The sequence below is a fragment of the Pelmatolapia mariae genome, linkage group LG20, assembly GCF_036321145.2.
Source record: "Pelmatolapia mariae isolate MD_Pm_ZW linkage group LG20, Pm_UMD_F_2, whole genome shotgun sequence".
Lineage (NCBI taxonomy): Eukaryota > Metazoa > Chordata > Actinopteri > Cichliformes > Cichlidae > Pelmatolapia > Pelmatolapia mariae.
The window spans coordinates 36,439,345-36,464,186 of record NC_086244.1 but is presented as its reverse complement, the minus strand read 5'-3'; the positions used below and the strand labels follow the sequence as shown (position 1 = coordinate 36,464,186).

The 24,842-nt window shown below is 39.1% G+C and overlaps 1 protein-coding gene across 1 annotated transcript; it reads left to right on the top strand.

The window, feature by feature from the left end:
• Positions 1-788: 788 nt before the first annotated feature.
• On the top strand, positions 789-23,963 carry itchb (itchy E3 ubiquitin protein ligase b). Its single transcript, XM_063463805.1, has 24 exons — positions 789-927; positions 3,803-3,894; positions 4,822-4,963; positions 7,045-7,169; positions 8,954-9,088; positions 9,394-9,439; positions 9,552-9,733; positions 10,428-10,674; positions 11,478-11,573; positions 11,790-11,964; positions 12,955-13,024; positions 13,683-13,767; positions 13,916-14,044; positions 15,200-15,272; positions 15,845-15,916; positions 16,094-16,182; positions 16,313-16,472; positions 16,612-16,745; positions 18,480-18,620; positions 18,785-18,905; positions 18,983-19,087; positions 19,190-19,286; positions 19,541-19,613; positions 21,048-23,963. The coding sequence occupies exons 2-24, from the start codon at positions 3,825-3,827 to the stop codon at positions 21,145-21,147; spliced, it is 2,667 nt and encodes an 888-aa protein (XP_063319875.1). The 5' UTR covers positions 789-927; positions 3,803-3,824; the 3' UTR covers positions 21,148-23,963.
• Positions 23,964-24,842: the final 879 nt, after the last annotated feature.

Below are 24,842 nucleotides of genomic sequence, written 5' to 3'. Positions count from 1 at the left end.
CATCCTATTTTACATTTATGTTCTATTTATTAGATTGTAATATCTATGAATTATAACACACGCAGTATGTAGTATATTAACCTATTGTAATATTAAATTTAGTAAGCTTTAGTAAACACTCTTCTCTTTGTCCCTACAGCTCTTTGTCCTCACTGAGGAGGTGACAACGGTTAAGTCACCTTACAGTCAGCTATACAGCACAACACTTCCATCTGCCGTTTGTTGTTGGACCACCATCTGTAAATAGGAAACAGCCTCCATGAGAAATATTTCTAACCAAATTAGAAATATGACTACATTTAAAGTCAAATACAAAATATGTTGGTTATCAAGTAGTCTTTTGATATTTTAATGGCATGTTAAATTTTACATTGTCAAGAACTACATAGGACAGATTAAGATTGAACAGGAATTTCTTTTTGCACACAAGAGATGTGTGGATATTTGATTCTAACTGTATTTACCTAAGCTTATTTTCACTAAACACATCATAAACACATTTATGTATCAGGTTTGCCACAGAAGATGATGGATATCCTCCATATCAAGTATTAATATTTTGTATTATTACTCTTAAGCAACGAAAAAATATATTCGTTATTAAAAAAATGCTGCACATGGCATTAAAAACATTGCGTTAACGTAAGGTTTATGAGTAGACTGCAAGTACCTTAAATGCATCATTATGTTTACTGACCGTCTATTGGTTCGTAGCACTACAACTCTTGTCCAATCACGGCACAAGAGGGAGTAGCGTGCGCGCTCCACCTTGTTTCGATCACGTGATACGAGCTTACGAAGATGGTGGAAGTTTCTTCTTCCTTGAAGTGAAACCCCCAACAGAAACCCAAACATCCTGGTGAGCGAAGGCTGGGAGGACACTTTAGGTACAGCGCGTTAGTTTTACAGCTCCTCGCTCGGACTCCGGTAAGTAATGGGAGCCAATTACTAGAGTTCTCATCGGTGATATTAGCTTTTACCACAGCCGTTGGACTTTGGGATTTCCAGCCAGCCATGATGATGACACAAGCTAGCAGGCTAGTAATTAGCCTGGGCTGGGATGGCACCAGGCTGTCAATTCTGGTGGCCAGCTGACATTCAACACGTACTCAGCAACTCTGGATAAAAAGCCACAGCGGCGAACATAACTAAAAGTGGTCAGCTTCGTGGCTTTTGACTTTGGCAACCAGGACATACTGTTCTCCTTTCTCCGGCTAACTGAATTAGCGTTAGCTTGTTATCAATTCCTAGTTGGATTAAATTATGTAATCTTACGAACGTTTCTTAGCTTAGCATCCAAGACACGGAATGTGGAGGTACATTGAGTAGTTTCTTCTCAGCTATGTGCTGTCATTTGCGAAGGAAGGTGCGCCACACTCGATCTGATATTTTAGTAGTTCGATTAATTGTTTACGCTTAGACGTCATGGAGTCATTTCTCAGTACGCTATTGAGGAATGTTGAAGTGACTTGGTAGGAATTTATATTATTATAAATGGGTTCGTGTCAGTGAAGCAGTGAAAAGAAGTATTATTACAGGTATACGGAAGCTTGTTGACTCTTCGGGAAACTGACTGCACCTGTCAAACGTCACTGCTCCCAAGTGTCCTCCATTAGCAAGCTGTCCTGACCGCATAGTTTTCTCTTTTGACATAATTGCTTTGTAAACATAATGTAAGAATGACGTTTACCTTATTTTGTGCCCTCAGTCGCAATTGTTCTCAACAGTCTCCGATTTTTACTTATAATGACGGTTTTTGAGTATTGTTTACTTGAATCGTAATATTAGAAAACCCATTTGTCCCTTTTATCTGACAAAGATTTCGTGTTCGTCATTGCGACGGTATGTTGTTTTGATGTGCTGCATTGTTTTGCCCTCTTAGTCATGATGTAAACAGCGTATCCATGTGAGTTAACAAGGTGCTAGCAACCTTGACAATAGAAGTTCAGCATATAGTAATGAAAAGCTCCTCTTATGCGGTTTTGGTCATACTGTTCAAAATAGTTGGTTCAGCTGCAACACCACAGCACTAACAGGTAATAGTTGAATCAGTCTGAGTTCAGATTAGTTTCAAGAAACCCCAGATGTACTTTGTGAAATAGTGGGAGATGTTGCTTAGCTGAAAACACAAAAATCCAGTTTAGTATCCAGGAAATACACTCATCCATGATACACATTCAGCGTACTTGCAAGGATGCAAAGTCAGCAATTATAATGAATTATTGACTGAGACCAGTAGCCAACGTGAAAGTTTACCCGGGAGCTCCTCACTTTCTCCTGCTCTGCTGTGTGCGTAGACTGTTGGATGAGCTAGAGCTGAGGACCCTGCATTATTCAGTGCCACACTGAAGTAGCCACAATCAAGAAAAGATCACAGGGCCTGCTTCAGAGCTTTCAGAGTTCATATACTGTTGACATGCTTATAAGCAAACAGTATAACTGGCCCTGGCAACCTTATCCTCAGAACCAATTATTGCTGTTGTTGGTGTATTTTTGGCATGAGCTTTATGTAATTGCTCTCATGTATTATATAAATGAAATTGTGATCTTAAAGTGAAGACTGGTGACAAAGATCACAAGTTTTTTTGTTAGACCCATAAGATTTGTTTTTACAGCCACCTTACAGGTTTCACAGCCTGCAGCCCTGGCCTTTGCCTCCTTTTGTGGTCTTTTTATTACCTTCCATGATGACGCAGCATTTAGGAGATTTTTACTGTTGCTTGAACTGATATTCTTTTCATTTTGAGTTTACCGTCAGTCTGTTCTCTTGTTGCGGACGTTTAACAGGTCATTATACTGTTTAGTGTTGTTAAGGATGGAATCCTGAAAGGAAATACAATTTTTTTTTTTTTTAATGTAGACTTTCCACTATTCAAAATGACTCTCCAGGTGATGACATTATTTAGGTAGAAGTCTTTGTATAAAGGAAAAAATATGTATGCATGTTGCTGATGTCCTAAGTAGGGTGTCCGTTGAGCTGAGCTAAGCTAACTTGTTTGCACAGAATAAGAATAATGATTTGGCGTATTTCTTGTTTATCTTAGACTTTGAAGATAATCAGGTAAAGGCTGCTTGCTTCAAGCCAAACCCAGTGAAAGCATTTGCACTGTAAAATGACAGGAATATAGGAAGAAATATGCATTAGAGGTAATTTGGAGCCCACAGTTATGATACTTTTGTGTCAGCAATGGAAGATGTACGAGCTTGATGTGCTTTATGCATCTTGCAAGGTTCTTACAGTGACTGACTGTTATAGCTTTGACTGCTGAACTGCAGCTGATTAAATTGACATTAATTCAGTTTTAGTTGCAACAAATGTAATCTCAGAGCACTTTACAGACAGGTGTTGGAGCGAGTTTTCCATTAATCAAATAGTTAGTGGTTTGTTTCCCAGCTTTGCCACCAAATGTCTGTGATTGTGTATGAATGAAAGTCATTGTGTACTATTTTAATCTCAGATGTTGTACATTTTAAGAGTATTTCAGTAAGAAATATAGTTGCAGTATAACTCCTGTAGTTAATGAAAATTTGCTTAAAGCTCTGATATTTTTCTATTTTACGGTACAGTGTAGATTTGCAGAGATAATTTGTGAAATATAAATATTTTTAATGTTGTGTTTTATATTTTTTTTAACCTATTAATAGTCAGAAATCAGTTCAGCTCACAATGTAAGCTAAATATATTTGAGCTAAATGATCTCACCAGTGTGGTGCACATCTGCAACTTACAGATGAGATCATTTAGTCATATCTGTATGAGTTCTGCATGATTGTCACCAACCTAATGATGTGTCGTCTACAGGCCTTTATCCCAGCCCTATGTCATGGCCAGTGGAGCCACCAAGTCGGGCACTTCCAATGGATACCCTATTAGGGCACAGCTACAAATCGTTGGTGAGTCTTCAGTCTTCATCAAAGAAGACAGAGGTTAAAATAAAAGTCAGGTTGACTTATTTTATTTCTGAGCATTCAGATAGCTGCTTAAGTTTTGCAGATGTTCTCATTAGTAAAAATCTGTGCTTCTTGCTATTACTGCATATATTTTTTTTACTACCAGTTAAAAAAAACAAAATTTGTATGTTTGCTCACTCACAAAGAAAGGAACAGTCTCTAATTGTTATGGTAATAATAGAGTGAGAGAATACCAACCACAAAATCCAGAACAAACTGATTTGCATGTCATAGAGTGAAATAAGAATTTCATCCCCTACAACCACACCACAATTCTGGCTCCCACTAATTACAATCAGTCAGTCAATTATATTTATTATATTCCTGATCTCAACTCATACTGTGTATGAAGCACACCTCTCCACAGAATCAATTTCTTCCATTCCAACATATCCGTCACCACGGGCAAGACCAAAGAGCTGCCCAAGACGTCAGCTGGGTCGTAGACATGCACATGGGTCCGTGGATCAGTCTTCCATCATGACAATGTCTCAAAACATACTGTCAAGACAGCACAGAAGTAGCTAAAGAAGCAGCACATTAAGGTCACATAGTGTTCTAACCAGTCTCCAGTCCTGAATCCTGTAGAAAAATCTATGAGGGGAACAGAAACCTCAAACTGCCAAGCGGCAGCCTAGAAACCTAAAGAGTTTAGAGTTTTAGCGGTTGGGACTTTGTTTCTCTTCATTAAAATGACTGTCCATTTCTTTGTAAGTAAACTTGTAAATTCAGCAGGGGATCAAATAATTGTTCCCCCACTGCCTTCATACTAGTATTTTGTTCCTAAATTAAAGTTGTAAACAATTTATTTGTTTTGTTTTGGACTCCAACATCTGACTGCTCATTACTCTATGTATTCTCCCTGTTTAGTGCTATCAGCAAAACTGAAAGAAAACAAGAAAAACTGGTTTGGTCCCAGTCCCTATGTGGAAGTGACAGTCGACGGCCAGTCCAAGAAAACAGAGAAATGTACCAACACTCACAGCCCCAAATGGAAGCAGCCGCTCACTGTGTGAGTCAGTCTTGCCAGGATTACTGGACTCGTATATTAATTCATATCATAGATACTCCTATGCCATACTTCTATTTTATTACCCATAAAAGGTATTTAACTCGAGCCAAACCTGTCTAAATAAAACCTGTATTTAAATTGCAAATGTTTGAATTTATGAGAAAGGACACAGAATGAATTCTAATGTTTAAATGTGCCCATAAAACATCTAATAGCCCACTTACTCAGATAGGTGATAGATGCCATAGACTGTTTATTGTCATAAATGTTACTACTTATATTTTCAGGAAACCAAACCAACTGTGTATTTACCAAATCCTCAATTCTGTTCATCTGGATGTAGCGTTTTCAGAGGGAGAAACGAAACAACTAGAGAGCAGAGTAGAGTCATTCACAGTTTAAAAAGATCTGTATTTATCTTATGTTGCGACAGACCCTTTTCAGTCCTCTTCTTGCAAACAGGAGGTTTGAACAGTAGATTAATACAGCTGTGAGATGACCATATTAAGGATATCCCCTGTTTTTGACATCATACAACATCTAAAACCCTAATTTTTAACTCACCAGAACTACTTGTACAAATGCTGACCTCATTATTTGAAACTTTGCCCATGTTTGTATAAATATCCATTTGAAAATCAGCAAAAGTATAAAGGGCACCCTTTAAAGATTCTCTAAGCAGCTGTATGGAGTGAGAAATATTCAACTATGTTGAAGGAAAACAAAAGTTTTGGCACTAATAAAATGATAGTAGTTTATATTTGTAGCTTATAAAATATGCATATCAAAAAGAGAGCATATAGTAAATAATGCCTGTGCTCCTCGGTGAGAAGAGCATCATTCCATTGTTCAAACATTTTTACAGCCCATTTAATGGCTATAATCCCTAGAGACTGCATTAAGTGATTAATAAAAACAGTGTGGTAATTTGAGTTTTGGCTCAAAGGAAGAAGTGTAGCATGCACGATTACTGCTGACTGCACTGTGTGGTAAGACAAATCATCATTTCCCCAGCAAACTGTCCAGCAGTTTCTCTCATGAGAATATAAAAATAGAATTTCACTGAAACTGTGCAATTGTTTTTCCTGCATACGCTCTTGGGCTTGGTTTTCATAGGGAGTTTCCAGTTTAAAGAGAAGAGAAGTTTAAAGACCTGTGTGTTTGGAATTGGCTTCCATTAGCAATTACAGTCCCACACAGTTGGGTGAGTGTCCTGTGCATTTACAGGACTCCTGTTTCCAAGCATGCACTTCACATTTAGTGCACTCACACCACTTCGCTTCCTGCAGTCAAAAAATATTCACACATTTAGCACCCCCTTAATTTTAGCCTATCCAATGTCTCCTTCTATGTAAAGTGGCCTTCTTATTATAGAACCCTCCTACAGTTTCTTTTAGACCAACGGGGGAAGCGTTATTATATAACAAGTGTTTACTATGGGGTGTAACCGGACCCAGTCCACATATCCACTGTCTCTTTTCCTGGTGACTGTTAAACAACTGTCGTAGTGACGGTCATGGACACTCACTGTCCCTGAATAGCTTTTGAACTTTATTGTCTGTGGTTTGCTTTCAGGACAACACAAAGATTTTTGCTGGTCATACAGACAAAGTGGCTTTCACTGTTTTGCTTGGTAAAAACAGTTGTCAAATAGATTGCAGTGCTGGGAATTCCTGAGAGTAATTGGTTGTTATTTCCTATATTTGTAATTATTGATGCTTGTAGAACTTATCATTGGGAATTGTACTTAACACAAATGTTAGATTGGAGCTGTAAAAGGTTTTAAGACACACAAAATGGTATTCACTTGACATTGGCTAGCTAAGGACTTGTGATTGAGAAGTGGAATAAGAACTGCTTACAGATTTATTCATTTAGACAATGGAAAGTCTATAAAAACACTATCAGCACATATTAATCTGTCAACCTGGTTGTTGAAATGGTGTACACGACCATGAAGGACTTTCCTATGTTAGCTTTTCAATCGAAAAAAGCACGTTTGTTTGTTTTTTTCTTTCTCTTTTTAGTTTGTTTTTTAAACTTTCAAAGGTAACTGTTTCTAAATATATTGGTTTTCACAGGATCGTAACTCCATTCAGCAAACTAGTGTTTCGTGTGTGGAGCCACCAGACCCTGAAGTCAGATCTGTTGCTAGGGATGGCCACGCTGGATCTTAGTGAAACACTCAAATCTAATGACATGAAAAGTGAGTATATATGACACAAAGGGAAAAAAGGTTCTTGCATACAAGCGGTGCGCTCTGCCTTAAAGGTAGAGTAAGGAGTCTAGTCATTTGGGTGGGGTCAGAGTAGAGCTCCTGTACTTCCACACTACAAGGAGCCAGCTGAGGTGGTTCAGGCATCTGACTAAGATGCCTCCTAGGTGAGCTGTGTGGGGACATGTCCAATTGAAAGGAAACAGCTGGGAGATTATGCTTCATGGCTCTCTGAGGAATACCTCAACTTACCCCTAGAAGAGCTGCAGGATGAAGCATGTTAGCTTGGTAAAAACAGTGTCTTGTCACTCTGAGCCTTGCCTCAGAGTTGACATATATATGATTATAAAGATATATAATTTAGTAAAATTTTTGCGGAGGGATCAAATATAGAGAATAAATTTTGCAAGCATCTGATGACAAAAAAAGGGAAACCCTCAACCCTTTAAAGGATGTTTATCACATACAGACATTTGTCAGTGATGAAGCAAGATGTACTCAAAAGTACCACAGAAAGTGTAAATTGGAGAAAAAGTCCCTGTTTTACAAATTCTTGTGCCTTGACAAAGAAGTTTGATACACAAGTCAGACAGCTGTGATAGGCTCCAGCACATAATAATATGCAGCAGAAAATCAATGAATTGACTGATCCAGCAAATAAGGTCCTGGATACAAGCAGTAGAAGTGCGCCTTGGCTAACCCAAGTAACACAACAGTTGCACATAGAACAAAGGAGATTGCTACATATAAGAAATTATATGTGTAGACAATTAGACAGTAATGATTAACTAGTAATTTTCTACTGCAAAAGTAAACTGCTGCAAGTATAAACCACATCACTTCCTGCCCACCAAAGTTTTTGGCAGAGAATTTCCTGCTGTCTGTGTGAGTTGGTGCAGGTTTACATGGTTTCACTGCAGCACACGTAGCACAATAAATAAATAAATAAATAAATCAATCAGGCAACCGTGGAATACAGAAAGAATTTCAGAGCGCTTACAGATGTGGTTTATCTGACTTGCACCCAGTAAAACAATCAGTAGAGTATTCCATTTATAATCTTTGTCATCTGCTTGTATGCTGGAAGATTTTTGGTCTGTTTATCTTTTTGTTTTTCCCTCATAAAGACCCCATTCAGTTCACTGTGCGGTCATTTTTTTTATTTTTTATATGCATGGACCCTGTCCAGCAGAGCAGAGCTAATGACAGGGAGCTCTGGGAGCAAATCAAATGTCAAGAGCTGACTTATGTTTCATATCAGAGCAGGGAAACACATGCTGATCGCCATAACTTTGTAATTTAAATATTCAAGATTTCATGTTTGAAATCATTTGTTGTGTTTGTTTTTTGTGTTTTGGTGTTGTTTTCCCCCTCAAAAATGAACCTTTTCATTATTGTACTAGGTACAATATTTAGCCATAACAGAAACAGGAAAACAGTCTTTTAAGTAATCTTTCTCATTTAATTAAAAAATGTATTATAATATATAATTAAATCTCCTGGCGTTGAGCAGGGTAAACTGCTTCTGTCACTGTGCTATCAATAAATGGTTATAGCAGTACTTTTATATTTATTTATTTTTGTTAGTATCCAGTATGTGATCTCAGGAGGCTTATGGTGGGCAAAAAGTATTTTTTTTCTATTATGAGTGTTGTATAAAATACTACTGTGTATTGTTGGTTAGAATTTTTTAAGGGACATTGGCATCATTAATGGCAAGGTTTGTATTTCAGATGCCATAGTAGCACTGACTATCGTGTGTTTCTTGTATGTAGTTTCTGAGGTGGTGCAGACCTTACAACTGTGTGCAGACAGGGACGAGTCAGACGTGGTGGGGGACCTGTCTGTCTGCCTTGACGGCATGACTGTTGATCCTGATATGTTCGCAAAAGCAGAAGCCGACCATCACAGTGAGTCACAGAAGAGCACAAAGAGGAACTTACATTAGAAGCATGTTAAGTTTTTCATTTTATGTTGTCATTTTTTTGTTTTATTTTACAGGACCTTTGTTTTTTTTTGTTTTGTTTTTTTTACAATTTTTTTTTTAAACTGAAAAAGGGGACTGAAGATATTTTGACATGTTTTTTTCAGAAGTTCAACTTTTCATCCATATCAGCAGTACTAATAGCAGAGTTCTTAATTATTTGACTGGTTATGTTACATTCTAACGGAATCTCTCATTTTGACTCATTTCTCTTGCATGCTTTTATTTCAGGTACATCAAATGGGGAGTCGCAGCCAAATGGTGATCATTCCATAAGGTACAGTATATCTTCCTGTCTTTAGTCAAGTTCTACCAGTGTCACATTTCTGGTTTCTTCTTTTATTTTTTTCCTGCTTTGTTCATCAGTATCCACCCACCCTCCTCCACAGGCACAGTCGAGACAGCTCTCCGGCTGTGGACAGCATAGAGCACAAGTCCTCTCCTAGTGGCCGTAGATCAGTAAACAGCACAGGGTCTCCATCGGTATCTTCAACAGGGCTGAGGCCTGTTCGACCACCTAGGCCATCTAGACCTCCGCCTCCAACCCCACGCAGACCCACCTCTTCACCAGGTAAGAGATTTAATGAGTGAAAACTACTCTAATCTGTCGAGACACTGAAACTATGAACTAAAGGAAAACGAAGAAGAGACACTCTTTTTCTATACCCACTCTCTACCATCATTCCAGTGTCAAATATTTAACCCAGAGGTAGATCTGGAATTGAGCCAAAACACAACTTGCTCTGGATATGTTTGTACAACCGGTTTCCTTAAATATGAGCTTTCTTCATGCACAGCAACACAGAGATGCACAATAAGATCATTTCTAGCTAAATCCTCTCACACATGCGCCTTAATGATCTGTTATAATCATATTAATTCCACAGTTTTGTTCTTGCACTCCAAAATGGGGCCGATTCACACAATTCATGATTGGGAGCTCAAAATAATCTTTATTTAACTTACAGTGTTCCTTGTTTCAACTATGCAGTTCATTCGCTGTCTGAAACGAGCCATTTTAAGTTAAGTTTCTTCTAATTGGCTGGCCCTCACCAGTAAAAAAAGATTTGAACAAAAGTGCTCATAGTTAGATCCATGTCCCTAAGGTAAATATTTTAAGGAAATAGTGACATCACACAGTAGTGACATTCAAGAGCAGAAAAAACTGTCTTAAAATTTGTTTAGAGCAGTGTGAAGCCTGTTGAAGCCTTGTTCATATGCTCTGGCCATGTTTAAAGTGAGGATCCACCATTCTCTTTCCTCAGCATCTTCCAGCAATGGCTCTGCTGCAGCAGACTGCAGCGACGGCCAGTCAGGTTCTGATACCCCGGTGCGAGCGCCGGCCTCGGGTCCCTCATCAGCCCCAGACTCAAGTCCATCATGGGGCTCTGACAGGAACTCCACAGTGGCCTCCAGTTCTGGAGCTGCAGCAACCAGGCAGCCGACCAGCACCATCACCCCTGCTGTCACTCCCAGAGTCCCCGCAGTCAACACAGGACCCTTGCCTCCTGGGTTGGTGCTAATTTTCTAATTCTTGCAGAAGAACTGAGAGAGGTTTTCTGTACAGTCATAAGTCATGAACGTGAAAGAATGGAAACTATTATCTAATCTCCAAAGCCATGCTAAGCAATAATAGTGCCCAAGCCAAACTGCTAATTGCTAAAGCGGCTGACTGCACTGTAGTATAAATAGACCAAGAAAAGGAAGCTTCATCCAGAGAAAAAATGCTTAACTACTGAGGAAAAAATAAAGAAAAGGGGCTGTTGCTTAGCCGTAAATTAATGTTTTCTAAAACAGAACAGAAATACCTGAACAAGGCAAGGTCAGATGAGCATTTATATTCCATTCATCAATCTAATGACACATTAGATGACGGAGCATGCCGAAAATTGTAAAGATAAAAAATCAAACAAATAATATGCAGACATGAGTGATAAATGTGAGAGCAGCTTTTAGCATAGCAGAATCTTCTTACTGAAAAGACAAGGTGACATGCTACTTGTTTGTCTGTTGAGAGCAGATATGCCTAAACAGTGAATGACTTTATCTCACATTTTATATATTAAACATGGTTGTGACGATCGTGGTCTTTTTTTGGTCTGGCTTCATCCAGCCTGTAATTCTTTAAACATCCCTTTCTGAGCTCTGTGCTCCTATGACATCATTGTGACCTTCACTGGCTGTTAGCTGTTTTTCTACTAGGATGACTCATGTAGAAAATGCTAGAAATTATAAATCTGTACATAATCTGCTAGAGTAGTGTCTTGCACCATTAAGAAAAGTGTCCTGAACTTTATCATTGTTCCTTTTTCTAGATGGGAGCAGAGAGTGGATCAGAACGGCAGGCTTTATTATGTTGATCACGTGGAGAAGAAAACAACGTGGGAACGGCCTGAACCACTGCCCCATGGGTAAACAAAAAAACCCCTCTTTCACTTAGATTTTTCTTAGAAAGTCATCTCTAGTGTTATTGGACTGTTATAATAGTAGATACTGGTAATATTCTTGTTGTCCACTTCGTCCAGTGATATATTTGTCATGTCCTTTAGCCTGGAAAAAGTGTATGGTTTTTCTGTCACTAAAGCACTTACCTTCCTCTTCCCCCTCCCTGCCTCCTACGACTTCAGCTGGGAGCGTCGTGTTGACCAAATGGGGCGGGTCTACTTTGTTGATCACATCACACGAACCACCACATGGCAACGCCCCACTGTGGAGACAGTGCGCAATTATGAACAATGGCAGCACCAGCGAAGCCAGCTGCAGGGCGCCATGCAGCAGTTCAACCAGAGATTTATATTTGGGGTGAGACATCTTCTTTATCATGTGATGCATTGTGTTGACTTGGATGGTAATAAGCTGGAATATAGTGACTAAAGATGTGTCTCATCTGTGAATTTACAGAGTCTTGTAATACAAATACTAAATGATTAGGAAATCTGATTTTAAAGATTGATTGAAGGATGCAAGTTGAGAAAAAAAGCTAGATATCTTTCTTTTCTTGAAGCATTTTATACAAAATATATACATAAGTACTGTGCTGGATATAGCTTATAGTTTACTTTAAGTTGCCATATTTCTGTGACATTGCTATTAATGGAAAAAGGTGGCTCACTGCTTTTGAGATGTTACTTTGGCCCTGTAGTTACAGGTCTCTTGCTCTAATATAGAATAGAATAGCCCTTTATTGTCATTGTACATGTACAACGAAATTGTGGGTGCTCCACACCACCTGTGTCAGAATAAAATACAAATAGGAGACAGCAGGAATAAGCGGGGTGAGGGGGGACAGTGTTTGTTAACAATCCAAATGGCCCAGTGGAAGAAGCTGTTTTTGACTCTGGAGGTGTGAGACCAGATTGACCTGAGGCGCCGGCCAGAGGGCAGGTGGGTCTAGGTAAGGTCAGCGGAGATGTTAGTCCCCAGAAACCTGAAGGTAGAGACAGATTCCACCTGTTCTCCATTTATAATGAGAGGGGAGTGAACCTGTGACCTCCTGCCTGCCTCCTGAAGTCCATTATGAGTTATTTTTGTTTTAAGGACGTTCAACCTCTGGTTATTTTATGAGCAACAGGGGGACAAGTTCTATGCCTCCACCCTGTACTCTGACTTTGTTTGGTGGGTTGAAAACACAAAAAGATGCACAGTAGTTGGGATAGCTGTGCCACTGCATATGTCCTTACACGCCACTATCTTAAAAACATGCCAAGCTTGTTAAACACAAAGCTTGGCATGTCTGTTATGTCATACATACAAGTGAACACGCTTCATTAACGATCATCTTCTGCTGTGTAGGCCCAAGACCAGGCCACAGCCACTCAAAATAAGGAGTATGATCCTCTTGGGCCTCTACCACAGGGATGGGGTAAGGTCATAATGACTTTCTAATTTAAATACAAAAGTTTCTGTCACTGTTAACTACAATTGTTGCTAAGAGACATCCACACAGGAAGCCATTTGCTTGTTGTGCAATGCTTTGTTGCTGGTGGTGTTTTACCAGCGGACATTCAAGGTTCCAGTTGCTGAGATGAACTCTCACATGTCAATCAGTGTCCTACACTCTCATTGGAAGTGGCTTAAATCACATATTCTCATATTTTCTGTCACATTTGAATTTTTCATTGTTTTAGCATTTGAACATCAGTTTTCAACATTTATTGTGACTGTCTTCTGGAACCTGTTGGATTATATTCGTCTACATTGGGGACTTTTTTTCTAGCAGTAGCCTGATAGCTGCTGAGCTGCCAGCTCTGGTATAAAGTGTTATATCATGATAGCCACAGCAGGATTTATTTTTATTATTTAATATAACCCCTTTAAATTAAGCTATCTTTATATTTGATTATGGTAGAGATGTTTGTAGCATGAAAAAGACACTCGTCCCTAATTTCTCAATAATAATAAAGTTAATGAATTCAAAGGTAGCCATGCTTAGTTGTGGCTTTTGCATTAATCTATTATAATGTAAAGTAAAAATGGAGTTAGGTTAGGGCAATATAATGTCTCACTTTGTGTGCTTGCAGAGAAGAGAACAGACTCCAATGGCAGAGTTTATTTTGTGCATCACCCTACACGGTCAACACAGTGGGAGGATCCAAGAACACAGGGGTTAGTGTGTGTGTTTGCATATTCCACTGTTTTTGTTGTCAGATAAACATGTAAAACTTGTATATCTGTAATGTTTTTTGGGTTTGTTTTTTTTTGATAACCTTTACTGAGAACATTAAACAGGAAACGGTCTAATGTCGTTTTTCAGTTTGCTGAATGAGAAGCCCCTTCCTGAAGGCTGGGAGATGCGCTTCACTGTAGACGGTATTCCTTATTTTGTCGACCACACCAGGAGAACCACCACCTACATCGACCCCCGCACTGGAAAATCCTCACTGTATGTTATTCCAATGCATTCGTTTCCATTCTCCCAAAATTTTAAGGCTTCAGAAAGATATAGAAGACACAGTCACATTGGCTAACTAAAAGATGTACATTCTTTTCAAAAATAGTTTTATTGCTAATTACTGCCATAATGATACTTTGTAACAGAAGCAACAAACACGTCTATATCTCAAACCATCTTTGTGTTCTTCTAAACATAATCATGATTCTTTTAAAAGACATTCTGAGTATTTTGGAAACAACTACCAGGTTTTATCTTAAGAGTCTGGTTTGACCGAAGAAGGTACATACATTACTGAAGAAGGTACTAAAGAAACACAACAACAAAAAGCTGTGCTGCTATATGAATTTGTTTCTAAAAGAACTTATTGGTTTGTCTTTGGGATTTTGTTTTTCCTTTTAGTGGCCCCTTTTTAACTATCATTTGTTAGTGACATGTGATCTGGATTCACTGTTCTGCGTGCCACAGATAAGTAAGCAAGTGCGTTTGGGTTTCCAGCCAGAGAATACAAAAGACTGGTTTAATGTTATGCAGAAAGTCATTCCGGTGTGCTGATAAAGCCGTTACTGAAACAAAGGCAGGTACTTGAAGACCTTTTTTGTTTTGTTTGTTGTTGTTTTTTGTTTTGCTTTTTTTTTGGGGTGGGGAATCAACATAAATAGTTTAATTTCACAGTTGATCTAGCATCTCACAAGGTAGCTTTGATATACCTGGTAGTTATGTTTCAGCTGATTTTCAGTCATATGTGTCACTGTCCTAAGAATCCCTCTAATTTTAGAAGTCGTGACGCATTAGCCTAATATGACTAATGGGTCACCTAGTCTCCTACAGCATTCTCAGTCCTGATGGTTACTGAGTTGAGGCTTGGGTCTGGTTTTTTTCACTCAGGTGGAAAAACCAGTTTGGGTGGAAGGTAATGAGAATGTGGTTATGTAAACTAAGAGGAGCAGTGGCAAAATTCACGTTTATAACCTTCTCGTGTACGTTTTTGTAAGTGGATCGCTTTTTTAAAATCTATTGTGCAAGGACATTTATGTGGGCGATCATGGGAGTGGAAGCGAGTGTGAGATCGAAATATCTTAAATTAATATTTAAGGTATTAAAGAGTTAAATGAAACTCTGGTTTTTCCTTCTTTTTTGTCACAGTGAAAATGGACCCCAGATCACCTATGTTCGAGACTTCAAAGCCAAAGTACAGTACTTCAGATTCTGGTGCCAGGTGGGTGTCACTACAGGAAAGGAGAGTTGTTGTCTTTAGAATAAAAATCGGCAGATTCCTGGCATTTTGTGATTACACCATATCCACTGACACTATGTGGAAACTGGATTATTTCATATCTTTCTAATGGATCTGTCACTATCAGCATACCAACATTGAGTCAAATTGCGTGATGAAACAAAAAATAGCATCAGTTTCAGTGATGTCCTGTTTTTAATTGAAGACTGAAGATTTTTTTCCCTCGCTATCATTTAGTTTTGTGAGTAGCAGCAAAGTAGAGATGAATTCAGTTTAGTCAGTCATAAGTTTATTCACAGTGAATGACGACCTTAGGTTCATTTCAACTCAATTTGTTGTTATCAAGTCTGAACTCCCACCGTCTTCGATAGATAACAAAAAATCCCAAGTCATCATAAACAGAGGAGTGCACTGTTTATGCTTTATTTAGTGTGCATGTGTAATATTTGTGTGCGTACCATGTTAAATAAAAAAAAACGTAATCCTTCCTTTAAAGCGAACCAGTGAGTCTTCACTGCAAAATTAACTGTTGCTGGCATTTTTCTTTTCTCCAGCAACTGGCGATGCCTCAACACGTCAAGATCAACGTATCCAGAAAAACCCTGTTTGAGGACTCCTTCCAGCAGGTACAGCAACCACCTTAAGCCACACTGTTCATTGTATTTATTAATGCATAATAATGACAAAAGTGCAGGGCATAAAGTAAGCAGACTGTAAAATTCCTAATTATGATACTAGGGTATTTTGTTTTAGAATAATAGTGATTTCACAGGTGGTATATCAGTCTGTTGTCTTTGTTATAGATAATGAGCTTAAATGCTCAAGATCTGCGAAGGAGGCTGTGGATCATCTTCCCTGGAGAAGAAGGGCTTGACTATGGCGGTGTTTCCAGGTTAGTTATGAGAGGTCTCAGAATTCATAGCATAGAACTATTATTGGGCTGCTGCTGTCATTTTTATTTATGTATTTGCTGGATTTCTCATCCCACACTCACTTCTGCCTTGTCTTCTCCTCACTCACAGGGAGTGGTTCTTCCTGCTGTCCCATGAGGTTTTGAACCCGATGTATTGCCTGTTTGAATATGCTGGCAAAGATAACTACTGTCTTCAGATCAACCCAGCCTCCTACATCAACCCTGACCACCTCAAGTATTTCAAGTTCATAGGACGCTTTATTGCCATGGTTAGTCACTTTGTCGTATGCTGGTTTTAAAGCTGTAATGGCAAGTAAGATATTGTAAGAGTCAAAGTAGCATTATTTATAACATAAAATATAAAACTGTAAGGTGTGTAATAATGATGAACATGCATTTCCCCCTCAGGCTCTTTTCCATGGCAAGTTCATCGACACTGGTTTCTCACTGCCATTTTACAAGCGCATCCTCAACAAGCCGCTGACCCTCCACGACCTGGAGTCCATTGATCCGGAGTTCTACAACTCCCTCATGTGGATCAAGTGAGTTCACAAAACTGCTGTGTGTGTAAAGCAGTTTGAGAGATGATGCATTCTTAATTATTCTCGTTCTAAATGAACTTGTTGACATTTCTTATTACAAAGTTACTAATACATTAGATTGTTTATATGTTTGTATTAGTGTGTATCACCCTGTACATCTCAGTTTTTATTTATGAAGAGAAGAGAAACAGTTTGCTTAACCTGCTGCTCGTGTTTATTTGTGTGGAGAAATGGCACATCACTGCACTTTGTTACACTAACTCATTAATGAAACAAGAACTGCCCCCCCCCCCCCCCCCCCCCCCCCCCAAATGGCAGGGGCTGTAAAAAAAACTTTGATGTTTTATGATTTTTATTACAACATGCTGACGTCAGCCTGCTGTTATAGCAACGCGCTGATATCTGACCTTTGACCTGTGACCTTGAAGCACATACAGTCTAAAATGGTGTATTTTCTATCTTTTTCACCCACATGATTGGGGCAGAATTGGCTGAAATCTTTTGCTTTTATAAGCTGTAAAAACGTGAGATTTTTAAGATGTATTCATGCAGTGTGTGATTTTTGCGAAACATTATGGGTCCATCTTGACGTTGTAGGGTCTCATACTGGGGGGAGTAACCATATGCCCTTTCATATTGCACTGGTCAACTTTGACCTTGGTCACTAAAAATGAAGGTCAACCCAGTTGCTCACATCCCCAGAGACCCCGTTATTGGGAAGTTTGAAGAAAAAAAAAATTGTGGGTAAAATAAAGCTTTTTATGGTGGGGCCTTGACTTTGAACCGATAATTTTTTATTTTATTTTATTTTTTTACCAAAAATTAAATAGACTCAAGCTGTCATGGGTTTTTACCATCACATATCTTGAAAACTGTGGATGCTACACTGCTGACAAACAAAACAAATTAAGCCAATTACATATTTCCTGTCTTTGTGGGGACAGCTAATTGAAATGATGCCTCAAAACCCCCTCAAGACGAGTACTGAGCTCAGTCATTTGGGATTGCAAAGTCTAGTCCTATTAAGTAATCTAACCTACAAAGAACTGGAGAAAAAAATCAGTGAAGTCTTATCTAGCTTGAAAAGAAAAGTGGCTAGACTTCTTGAGTGTTTTTTGAATACGTTTCACCTCTCATCCAAGAAGCTTCTTCAGTTCTGGAAGTTTTATATTAACTGGCTACAGATGACAAATATTTTTATGCCATCATTAATTGTCAACAGAACCCCAGCACAATGATCAATAACCTCCATTAACATCCTGTTGTTAGCCAAACATCTCATGTGATTTTTAGTCCTTTTTAGTCACATGAATAACTGAGACTAGTATCTCAAAACTGAATTTACATTTTTACAAAATAATTGATTCCATGTTCTTCAGTCAATTTTAATTACCTTCTAATGCTAATCACGCTATTCAAGCTTAACATTTCCTGGGGAAACCCTGAAGAAAATGTTCTTAAAATTGGGCAGTGAGTAGCTCTAAATCCCCTTAGACAACATTTTAGCTGGATGAGCGGAGGAAGAAATGTCGTCAGCAGCATTAATAGGTCACTTCAATGTGTTAGTCTTTAACCCTTGGTCAGGTTTTCAAATCATTCTTGGCTGCAGCAAATTTCCTGTGGTGTTAGACTCTCAGAGCTTTAAGTGTAGAATGTGTCATGATAACGGAATAACATGACATGGATGAAAACTTGTTATAACAGTAATGCTGCAGGGACCTTGTTGCTCTTTAGGGATAACAACATTGAGGAGTGCGGGCTGGAGATGTTCTTCTCTGTTGACAAGGAGATCCTGGGGGAGATCTCCACCCATGAGCTGAAACCAGGAGGAGGTGACATCCAAGTCACAGAAGAGAACAAGGAGGAGTACATCAGGTGGATTTCAGGGTTTTCCATTTAGTTGTTAATTCAGATCATTGTCATTTATTATTATTATTATTATTATTACTATGTCAATTCAATGTAAGGCTCATATGACATGTTTATTAAGATAAGAGGTTTTTTAAGTTTTAAGGTTGGGCTTGTGTTTGCCTGTGCAGGCTGGTGGCAGAGTGGCGCCTGTCCAGAGGAGTAGAAGAGCAGACACAGGCTTTCTTTGAAGGCTTCAATGAGGTCCTCCCTCAGCAGTACCTGCAGTACTTTGATGCAAAAGAGTTGGAGGTATGCTTAAAGACAAATACTCAAGAATGGAGTGGGCGGTCTACTTTTTGTCTTAATGAAAATGTATTCCGTCCCAGGTCATGCTGTGTGGTATGCAGGAGATTGACCTGGTAGACTGGCAGAGAAACACCATCTACAGACACTATGCTCGCAGCAGTAAACAGATCGTCTGGTTCTGGCAGGTCAGTGTGAAGCCGAAGGAGTGACCCATTAAACTGAAGTGTATAATAATATGATAATATGGTCTTTAATCTTTCTTGTTTTGTTTTTTTTTTCTCCTGCAGCTGGTGAAGGAGATGGACAATGAGAAGAGGATGAGACTGCTGCAGTTCGTCACTGGTACCTGTCGCCTGCCAGTCGGAGGCTTCAATGACCTCATGGGTAAATATTGCAGGGATGACCATTTGAAGTGCCAAATGATTCTACATGCAGCATGACGCCAAAGGAAAACCTACAAAGTTTTTTTTTGTTGGTGGTTTATTTCAGTTGTATGTTTGTTCTCATGGTTGAGATTTAAGCCATTTGTAGCCTTTAGTGTGTTAGGTAGGAAACTGTCAAATTATTACAATTTGTTTTGAAAGTTCACCTTTTCTGTAAGGATCAAACTTAACAGTGAGTTGTGCTTCACCTCGTAGGAAGCAACGGTGCTCAAAAGTTCTGCATTGAGAAGGTGGGAAAAGAAAACTGGCTTCCCAGAAGTCACACATGGTGAGTTTATACAGAGGACTAAAGAAACTACTCGGTGTGGATGGATGATAATGGGCATACACCTAAAACCCCACCTCATGTAAAAGAACAGAACTGTTTTGAGTTGCAGAAGTGTTATGGACAGTGGTGAATAGGGATGGGTATTGATAAGATTTTCACGATTCCGATTCCATTTTCGATTCTCTTTAACAATTCGATTCTTTATCGATTCTCTTATCGATTCTTTTTTTTTTTTTTTTTTTTTAAAAAGGAGAACACTAAGGTCGATTAGCTTAGAACTTTGTTTTATATCTTCTCTTTGAACAAGATAGAAATTTAGGAGTAACATGGCCTTACAAACCCAACAGTGAGATCTTAAGAGATCCACAGCCTACGCCTCTTCAATGGGGTGTCACAGGGTCCCCGGGGAAAAAATTGTAAATGTAAAATAATAAAATAAATATTCTTCTGTAGCAATAACAAAGTATAACATAAATTATTCTGTAGCAATTACACAAGAATATCCAGTAATGTCCCTGCCTACAATTAAACACATTCACTTACCAAAAATCGGGGGCATCTGGTGTGGCAAATGCCTTTTACCACAAACTTAGTCACTGCTCGGTGACATTCTGGCCTGAAAGGAGACACTACCGGTAGACTGCAGCGAAAACTGCCAGCATCTGAGCCAGCCAGACTCTGTCTGTCTCTCTCATCATGGTCACCTAAATGCACAGTAATGGCAGGTTTTGTAATAAGGCAGATCGCACTAACATAATATGCACTGTTAGTTGATTATTTACCTGCCGCATTAACGGGAGAGGACGTGCAAACGTTACCGCTGCTGCTGGGTTGAGATTCACGAGTCCGGAGCGGAATTAAAAAGACGACATTCATTTAAGGTCATCGCGTGTTTTGTGAGCAAATGCTTTTGCATATTTGTAGTGTTTCCTCCCTTAAATGAAATATCTACTTTGCAAGTATTGCAAGTTGCCCTGTTGTCATCCGTTCTCGTAAATTATGACCAAACTTTTTAGCGTTTGAGCCGCCATGTTTCCTGCCAGGTAAATGACGCTCCGCAACGCGGTGACGTCATTCGGGGCGACTGGAATCGATAAGGGAATCGTTTGCAAAAATGGCAAACAATTCCAAGGAATTGAAACAGTGGGAACCGGTTCTCAACAAGAACCGGTTTTTGATACCCATCCCTAGTGGTGAAATGACTATGGAAACAGTACAGTTTTCCAGTGGGGCCTGGATATTATGAAGGCAGATTTACAACCTACTTCAGAGTTGTTTCAACTCTCCATAAACTTCTTTAGTTTTCATCCAAGCACACAGCTCCACACTGACTTGCAAACATAGGCTCACTTCAGAATCAAGCTAGGTTTGTTGTGGTAGCACCAGAATCAGCTTTTCAAGCTAAAATACATTTTTTTTATGTTCATTTTCCAGCTTCAACAGACTGGATTTGCCACCCTACAAGAGCTACGAGCAGCTGAAAGAGAAGCTGATGTTTGCCATTGAGGAAACGGAAGGCTTTGGACAGGAGTAAAGAAAACCAGGAGGAGCTGGGTGCAGGAGTCTGAAGGAATGAAAAAACCCCACCAGTGTTCAAATCAGGGAGCCTCTTTAGAATAGGCAGGAGTTTTTGGGAGTTTGTGCTCATGCATGCACTCACATGTGTAGTACTTCTATGGGAGCATGTGCTAGACTGTTGCCTGCATGTTGTTGGGTTTTGGGCATGGGCCCTGCACACTGCAGTCTCAGCAGGCCTCTGCACGCCCAACAGCTTGGAGAAATTTTTGTATCGTTTCAAACCAAAACACAGACGCTGCTCCCGTCTCTCAGAATGTGCACCGCTTTATGCCCGGTGAACTCGTCCTCTGTGACATCTGTTTAACAAGACTACAGTTTTTTGTTTTGTGCTTTCAACTCATATGATCATGTCAGGTAAGGGGGAGGGGTTAAACTGAAAACATCTTGACCTGATGGAGCACAAGAAGTTCCAGGAGTAAAACTTTTAAAGAGATTGAGAGGGTCTGCTTTTTCTTCTAAAACTGATGTGAGAGTCACCAAAAATCATTTTTAAATTCTGTTGTTTTAGAATCAAACTCACACTTTGATCTGCATCTTAATTATAACTAGACCTTCTTTTTTTTTTCTCAAAAGTAGTGCTTCAAACTTTTACTAACAGACAATCCTGGTGCTTCAGAGAGATTAGGTCACATGCCTATTTTGCGTTCCTGCTTCTTCTAGTATTTGATCTGGGAATCGATTCGATGATTGTGAAAAGTGTTGTAACCGCCATTGTCTTTAGTGGTGGGAAGAGTGGAAGAGAACTTAGAGGCCCTAGTTTTATAGGGCCAGAGTTTGCACGCTGTGATGTGTGATGGGGGACACTGTGGATTAGAGTATCCTGGGGGAGTCTTTTAAGTTATTCATCTCAGTATCAGCTTTAAAATGTTTTCCAGCTTTCTCCTTTTATTTCACGGGGTAGTCTTGATTAAAAATCAAATAAATTAACATCCTGAGGAAATCCTTTTAGTAATTAATGAATCGAGATTTGTTTTAATGCTATTTAAAGTTAAAAGTTTGAAAACAAGACACCAAAATCAAGTCAAACCAAATCAACTTTTAAATGATAATGGATATTTTGAATGCTCACTTAACAGCTTGAAAATAAGCAGTTTGTAGCTTTTCATACACATGTAGCATTTGAATTGGATCGAGCTCCTTGCCTTAGTTGGACTTTTACAAACCCTACAGCGAGAGACAAAATGAAAGAGACAAAGCGTTTTGGAATTGAAAAAGGTTGAATTCTGTCTTCCCTTTTCCACTTAGAGGAACATTTTACCTCTAAATGTTTTTAGCAGGGAAAGCAGTTTGTAATTCTATAGTTTGTGGATTTGGGTAATTCTAAGAAAAACAGAATTTTAAAGCTGTGCGAGGCATTGTACTGCTCCAAGGAAAAAAATAAAAGTCATGAATTCCTGGAAAAAAAAAAAAGTCTGAGATTAAAGTGGTAAATTTTTAAGAGGGGGAGGAAAAAATATTACCAACAAGTGGCGGTGGTGAGCCCGGACCCGAGATGACACCACCTGCTGGTTCATGCCTGCAGTGTATCACAGCTGACAATTATGGTCACAAAATGACCTTCTCATTATAAACATCTGCACTTTGAAGATACTCGCCCATGATTCAGGCCTGTTCAAATGAAAACAACATACAGACTGAGATGACGTGATAGTTGTTATCACAGACCAGCACTCTGTAATGTGACCACTTCTTACCCAAACTTTTTTTTTCTCCCAAAATAACTACTTTAATCTCAGACGGGATCTTGATTTATTTTTTTTTAAATCCTGCAATATTTTTAATGTCATGATTTTAAGCTTTTTGTTTTGTTTTTTTTTTCTTTAAAAATGATAAGTCTTCCATAGCTTCATATTCTTAAAATTTTTTACCTTGCCTAGAATTGCATTACGAAAGTGAAAAAGTGTGTTTGTGTGTGAGAGAGATTCTTGCTTCACCTTCTTGGTTATGTATCATGGAACAGCTGACTTGGGCAGATTGTTCTATTAAAATGTGAATGCACAAAGAAACCTCCTGATGCTTTACCAAGGTGGTATCCAGAGTTGTGTGTGTGTGTGTGTGTGTGTGTGTGTGTGTGTGTGTGTGTGTGTGTGCTGAGGTTGGTGTAGTTTGGCATCAATCATATGAAATTTAGAGCAGCAGGTAGTGTGGTTTCTCATTTTTAGAGCGCTCCTTTGAATGATTCAGGTTACACACTTGAAAGACTGTTGCAGTCACTGATGGGGGCATTGGATTCAGGCGGTGTTAGTCTAATAAAGCACGGCACTTTCTTTCCCAACACCCCCAGCGTGTGCGAGTTCCATCCTGCTTTGTCTGTACCCCTGGACTCACCGTTTCCACGTGCATGGTGAGATCATCTGTCATTAGCCTTCAGGTAGCCTTATTTCCACCCTCAGGCTTCAGGCATGCTTTGTTAGCAGCTTGAGGCTGGCAGAGATGATCCACCGCAGGTTGCTTTATGCTAAAGTGAATACTCTGGACTGCACCAGATTGAGCTGGGGGGGTCACGTGGCCTGTTTTTAAATAGTCAAGTGTGACCTCGGCTAGGACAACAACTACTGAGACAATGCTAGCATAAAAACTAATGAATGTATCAAGATGGAAAGTTGGTCTAGTTGCCTATTTACAGTTTTGCCTCAGATTGTTTTCCCTGATGCAGGATGACGTTTTGATCTTGTTCTGGGTCGATCGCATATTAAAATCTTGGGAACATAGTTGAATAGATATGTAAATATTAACTGCTCCTTTTTTTTCTTTTTTTTTTGGGGGGGGGGGGGGGGCGGTCATTTTTTTGTTTTATTTTTTGTTTTATTTTTTTTGTCTAGAAGCCTCCATATCCAAATAAACCACTGTCACTCCCCTGTACATGAAACAAAGTTGTAAATGGTGTCAATAACAAAGTTTCTTTTTTAAAAGAGAGGTTTTAAAAAGAGGTTTATGTTAACACTATTTTCTTTTCCCTGTTTAATTTCTGATGTATATGAACGATGTGTAATATAGATAATGCCACCTTAATAAATTAACTCAAAAATGTGTGTGTGCGCGTGCCTTTACTGGGATGCAGTTGGTAAAGAAGACATTTTGTATCATCTTGTTTATCACTTTGATTTTCTTCCAGTTTACAGTAGTCTTGCTTGCCCTGGCAGGTTTAAGGACACAGTTGTGGTTTGGTTCCTTATCCTCTCTGATATGATAAGCATTTTCTCCTTAGATGTGGTGCTTCACTACCCACACTATCATAATATTTACTATGCCAGATGCATCCTGGTTGCTTTTTCTATTAAGCAAGCTTGCATGCTTTCTTGGGACTCTGACCTAAAATGCAACTGCAACTGCAGTTACCCAACAGCAAGAGGGTCAAGGTCTAAGGCAGCCATTCGCAAAGTCAAAGTCAGCGCAAGCCATCTGTTATAAACTGCTAAATCTACCCAGGCATATGCAAATTGTAAAGGCCGATGTGTGACCCACCTGTTACTGGGAGACAAACAAGATCAATAAACTTTGGTCAGAGTAATGGGTGAAATCACAAACTAACCACCTTTATTTACCTATTTTAATTGACCTTTTTATATTAATACATTTCAATAAACATGTAACTGTACGTGTGTTTAATTTCAAGCCGAGTTTCTTCCACACTTTGGGAATCACTGGTCT

What these genes read in the sequence shown, in the direction of transcription:
- itchb (XM_063463805.1), top strand. Translation starts at nt 3,825, where the DNA reads ATGGCCAGTGGAGCCACCAAGTCGGGCACTTCCAATGGATACCCTATT. An exon ending in CCTGAACCACTGCCCCATGG is followed by an intron (nt 11,574 to 11,789) that starts GTAAACAAAAAA and finishes CTACGACTTCAG; the next exon opens with CTGGGAGCGTCGTGTTGACC. An exon ending in AACAAGGAGGAGTACATCAG is followed by an intron (nt 18,621 to 18,784) that starts GTGGATTTCAGG and finishes TTGCCTGTGCAG; the next exon opens with GCTGGTGGCAGAGTGGCGCC.